The sequence below is a fragment of the Manacus vitellinus genome, unplaced genomic scaffold, assembly GCF_001715985.3.
Source record: "Manacus vitellinus isolate BGI_N305 unplaced genomic scaffold, ASM171598v3 scaffold_10_pilon, whole genome shotgun sequence".
NCBI classification, from domain to species: domain Eukaryota; kingdom Metazoa; phylum Chordata; class Aves; order Passeriformes; family Pipridae; genus Manacus; species Manacus vitellinus.
The window spans coordinates 8,007,599-8,012,824 of NW_021938838.1; the positions used below are offsets into that span (position 1 = coordinate 8,007,599).

General features: G+C 54.1%; 1 protein-coding gene across 1 annotated transcript in view; it reads right to left on the minus strand.

Annotated features, from left to right (window-relative positions):
* Window positions 1-180: 180 nt before the first annotated feature.
* RNF166 (ring finger protein 166) overlaps window positions 181-5,226 on the minus strand; it is a 6,542-nt gene continuing 1,496 nt past the window's right edge. Inside the window, exons 3-6 of the mRNA XM_029965583.1 lie at window positions 4,001-4,113; window positions 3,600-3,714; window positions 3,186-3,293; window positions 181-2,352 (exon numbers count right to left, since the gene is read on the minus strand). Coding sequence (XP_029821443.1) covers window positions 2,287-2,352; window positions 3,186-3,293; window positions 3,600-3,714; window positions 4,001-4,113 — 402 coding nt within the window. The 3' untranslated portion in view covers window positions 181-2,286. The remainder of the gene's footprint in view (window positions 2,353-3,185; window positions 3,294-3,599; window positions 3,715-4,000; window positions 4,114-5,226) is intronic.

Sequence of the window (5,226 nt, forward strand, 5' to 3'; positions counted from 1 at the left end):
AGGGAAGGGGGGCACAGATCCCACCCACCCTAAATAAACACCCAGGAGAATAGAAGGGAGCAGCATCGCCCCCATCCCCTCTCCACAGCAGAGATTTTGGGGACCCCCTCAAAAGAGCCCACATGGGGAGGCCACCCATGGATGAAACTGCCTTTATTGAGAAAAATGGTTTGCTACAAATACGTCATCGAGTTAATTTTTTTCCAAAAACAGGACGGCTCATTAAAAGTTCTAATTATGCAAAAAAGTGGTGGGTGACACACTGATGGGCACGGTGGGATCCCTGGCACAGCAGGATCCCTGGCACAGAGGGATCCCTGGCACAGACCTGCACGGCCAGATCTGACCCCTCACACCCGGGGCCTTAAAGTGCTTTACAAAAGCAGCTGTTGCTGCCCCTGCTCTGTGGGGCAAAAAGAGTAGGGAAAAAAGGAAGGAAGGAAAGAGACTGAGGTTAACAGTGCTGTCCCAAAAGCAAGGAGCTCGGATGGAGGCTGCTCCAGGAACTGAGAGTCCCAGCTCAGAACAGGACAGGTAAACCCTCCCGAGTCCCTTTGGGAAGATGCCAATGCTCTCCATCCCACCAGGAACATCCTCCAAGCTGGGCAGGTGCCAGCAATGCTGGTCAGGTAAGAGAAGATCCTATTCCTCCTTGCTGGCCTGGCTCCAGGGAGCAGAGCTGGGCAGCTCCAGTCCTTTCCATGCCCTGCAAGGGGAGTGGAGGGTGTCTGCACCTTCCTCCTGGGGCTGCAGATGCCAAAAACATCCAGTACTATTAAAATCAAAATAAAAAACAAGCAGGTATTGCTAGAGCAGAGCTGAAGCCAGGTCTTGAATAAGCCTTGGGAGTTCTCCAAGCAGGGAGATGCAGAGGGGTCCTCTCCTACCCCTTTTCCCTGCAAATCCTGCTGGAAGGCAGCACAGGGGATCTTGGGCATCACCCCCTCCCTCAGCTCCATCACTGGGACCTTGAGCTCATCCCATCACCGGTGCCATCTCCCTCCCATCCTCTCCTAGCCCTCCAGAGCCAACTCCAGAGAGGGCAGAGAGGAAGGGGATCGAGGGTCACCAGGATGCTACATAGCATCTCGGATCAACAGTGCCCTCTTCCCAGGGAAAGACTGGGAAAGGGAGATGCAATCCCCTATTTCTCTGGGGATAAGCAGCTCAGTGTTCCAGCTGGGATCCTGCATGGACAGACATCCCATGCACATCCATCATCTGGACACAATCCAGCTGCTCCTTGCCAGTGTGGCACAAGGATCCCGCCTGCTCCCTCACAGGTAGAGGAGTTCTGAGTAGGGAAGGGAATGGTCCAGACAGACCTGGGAACAGCGTAGAAAGACCCAGGAATGGCCCAGAATGACTCAGGAATGGCCCAGGAAGACCCACAAAGGACCCCCGTGCACTTCCCACCACCCCAGAGGGTCCGACCCGCCGCCCCGGGATGTAGCTCCTGCCTCCCACCCCATTCCAAATCCACATGTTCATTTGTTTGGGTTTTTTCCTGTTTAAAAATAAACTTTCTTAATAATGTTCCATAAAAATACTCTTGTCCTGGGTGATAGATATTGCAGTGTGAAGAGGAACAGCTTCTGATCCCACTCTAGAAAATGTGGAAAAGGCTTCACGCCGGTTCGTGTAGAAAAACGCAAGGATTTAGTATCCCAAGATCCGGTATAAAATGAGGAGGGAGTTTCCCTGGATGCCATCCCCGAGGGCTTCTCCAAACCCGCTGTCCTCATGGGGAATGTGAAGGCAAGTCTCATCCCAGGATTCAGGTGAAGGAAGCAGCTCCTGCCTCCAGCACGGGGGTGAGGACAGCCCGACATCTCTAGAAAAATCCTTGGAGAGTTTACAAAAAGATGCTCCGTGCTGTTTTCCTCCTTTTTAAAAGGATGTGGATGATACCAGTCCCAAATCAGGGTGTTTTGCATCAAATATATCAGTTTTAGGTACCTATTTGATTGCAACAAAGAGCAAGGACAAGTGTGCCAAAAAGCATCTAATAATAAATAGATTGGACACAGGGATATGCTCCGAGTACAGATATGAAATGCCTAAACCAGGATCGATCCCAGCCCTTCGGTGCCGGCTCCTCTCTTCAGATGTCTCTGCTTCATCACCACAACAATGAGGAGACTCCACCTTCTGAAACAAGGTGGGATTTGCCCCCAGAGCAGAGGGAAGAGAGGTAGCAGTGGGGCTCCTGGGATGCCCATGGGATCCATGTCTCCCAGAAGGCTGAGTGTGCAAAAGGAGCCAGGGCGGGAAGGGGGATTCCCCTCAGTTCTCAGAGAGGGACAGAGCCAGGGCTGCCTGCAACGCTGCCTCCTCGTCGATGTTGTAATCCTAAAAATAAAACAAGGATGCTCAGGAGAGCTGGCACAGCTAGGGCACACTGTCTCCATGGAGCCCTGCCCACTCCTGGTCGTGCCATGGAGGCTGCGAGCCTCTGTTCCTCTGGTACAAAGATCCTGGGAATGAAACCCGTGCTCTTTGGTGTGTGCTTTGTGCCCACATCCCTCTCCTGTCTGCAATCCTACACCTGGCAGCAAGGATGGAACATGCCCACACAAGCTGAGGCCAAAGGGTGAAGCTTTCTAGCAAGCCCACAGGTTTTTTCAGCGCTCCAGGTCTGGTTTATCCAACACACCAATCGCTTCTGAAACCAGGATATTCCTTTGTAAATATTTGGAGGTTCTTTTCCCTGACATCTATCCAATAAAAGCAGGATGGGAACAAAGCCTCTCCTGGGTCACTGCAGCCAAGGCTGAGCCATCACACCCTCAATCCCACACAGGAGGGGTCACAGACCCCCCCATAGGGACCAGCCACACCCCCCAAACCCCAAGGTTGGGCTGTTTCCCTCCCCCTGCTCCTGAAACCTCAAAGAAAAGGCTTTTTGTGTTAAAATTCCTCAGGGGAAAAGTTTAATGGAACGATCTTTGCGGAGAGTAGGAGCATTTCCCTCTCCTCCTTTTGTGGGGACAACCAGCTCAGCACCCCCGGGGTGGGGGTCTCATGAGTGGGGAACACGTGTGCCACGTGCCTCCTGTGGAGCCCAAGGGAGGATCTGTCCCCTTCCCAATGGGATGGGCTGATGCCAGCATGGGAAGGGAAGGGCTGGTTTCACCCTCTGGCACAGGACACAGGGAGGGGGGTCCCCCTTTTTTTTGACTCACCACGAAGGTGTCGTAGGAGAATTTGTGCCTGTGGAGGAGGTGCTGGAGGAAATTGGCACTCTTGTAGCTGGGATCTCCCCAGGGCATGGCTGAGCACACTGGGCACACCTGCAGGGACAGGGACACGGGAACAGTGACACCTGGACATGGATCCTTCTGCCTTGACCCCCCTGAGAGGTTGAGTGGTGATCCCCCCTTTCTGACAGAGAATGGGCAGAGAAAGTGCTAAACAGGGAGTCTCTAACAAATCAGAGACAGGTCTCCACCTCCCAAAGAGATTTAAACAAATTAAACCAGCTGGAAACACAGTTGTACCTCGCACACATCCATGCCGGTGGCCTGGGGCAGTGTATTTGGATTCCCAGGAGTTTTCCTGCACATCCCAGCCCATCCCAGTGCCCCAGCATCACTCACCACTTTGTTGGGGTCATTTCTGTGGTTTTCCATGCAGTGCTTCACCAGCTCCTGCTGGTCCAAGTTCCGGGCCCCGCAGTATGGACACACAAACGTTGAGCGGTTGGGAATGTTGCTAAGGAGAGCAAGGAAAAGCTCAGATCCCCAGGGAAGGGGCTGGGTTGACTCCTTCCAAACTAACCCAGCTCGGTTTTGTGAGAGCAGAAACCAGCCCAACCCCTTCCCACCCCCTGGGCTCTTCATCCCAATTCACACTCCAAAACACGGAGCAGTACAAGGGCCGTGGGTGCCAGGAAGGAAAATGCTGATATTCCTCCCTGTGATTAGAAAGGTAAAACACATGCTTGGATTTTGGGGCATGCAAGGAGGGACATGCTTCCCTACCCAAGGCGCAGGAATACCTGGGAATAGGCTGGGATGTGGGGACAACTGGAACAAACTTGGGGCAGTTGGCCATCTGCTCCTGCACCTTGGCGCAGGATGAGACGTGAGAGCGCATTTTGGCCAGGGTCACCTGGAAAAGGAGGACAAGAAACATTTCTGGGCTGCAGGAACACCTTCCAGGAGCCAGCACTGGAGCTGGACCTGGAGCCCAGGTCTGAGTGACCACTGGTCTGTGCAGGATGACCCACAGCACTGGAAATGCTGCACCCACCCGTCCCTCCTCGCAGGACAGAGATTTGGGGATGCACTGTCCCTACAGGGATCCCCAGAGGTTCCCCACAAGCCACCCAGGCTGCACCAACTCCATTTTCCTTCAAAAAGCAGGAACTGCTGATGGGAGAAATCCTGAAAGTGCACTGACACCATGTTGGATTGCTCCTGGGCTGCAGTCAGGGGTGACAAGATTCCCAAAGTTAAGGGTTTCCATGTTGCAGGAAAACCTCCACCTGCTTTTGAAGGTCCCACTGTCCCATAAGAGCTGCAACCTCTGACAGAGGCAGCTGGCAGGGAGCTCCTTCAGCTCGGCTCAGGGCAGCAGCTGTGACACAGGGGACACAGAATCATGGGATCATTTTGGTTGGAAAAGACCTCCAAGGTCATTGAGTCCAATCTGTGACCTATTCTCCCACCTTGTCACTCAGCCCAGAGCACTGAGTGCCACATCCAGTCAGTGCTTGAACACCTCCAGGGATGGGGACTCCATCACTGCCCTGGGCAGCCCCTTCCAAGGCCTGGCCATCCTTTCCATGAAGAAACTATTCCTGATGTTCAACCTGAACCTCCCCTGCTACAGCTTGAGGCCATTTCCCCTTGCCCTATCCCTTGTTCCCTGGGAGCAGAGCCTGACCCCCCTGGCTCCATTCTCCTGTCAGGAAGTTGGAGAGAGTGAGAAGGTCCCCCCTGAGCCTCCTTTTCTCCAGGCTGAGCTCCCCCAGCTCCCTCGGCTGCTCCTGCTGCTCCAGCCCCTTCCCCAGCTCCATTCCCTTCTCTGGACATGCCTATCAGTGTCTGTACTGGAGGGGGCCAAATGAGACCCCAAAATTCCAGATGTGGCCTCACCAGTGCCCAGCACAGGGGGACAGTCACTACCCTGGTCCTGTGCCCACACTGTGGCCAGTACAATCCAGGTGCCATTGGCCTCTTGCCCACCTGAGAACACCTGGGCTCATGTTCAGCTGCTGTC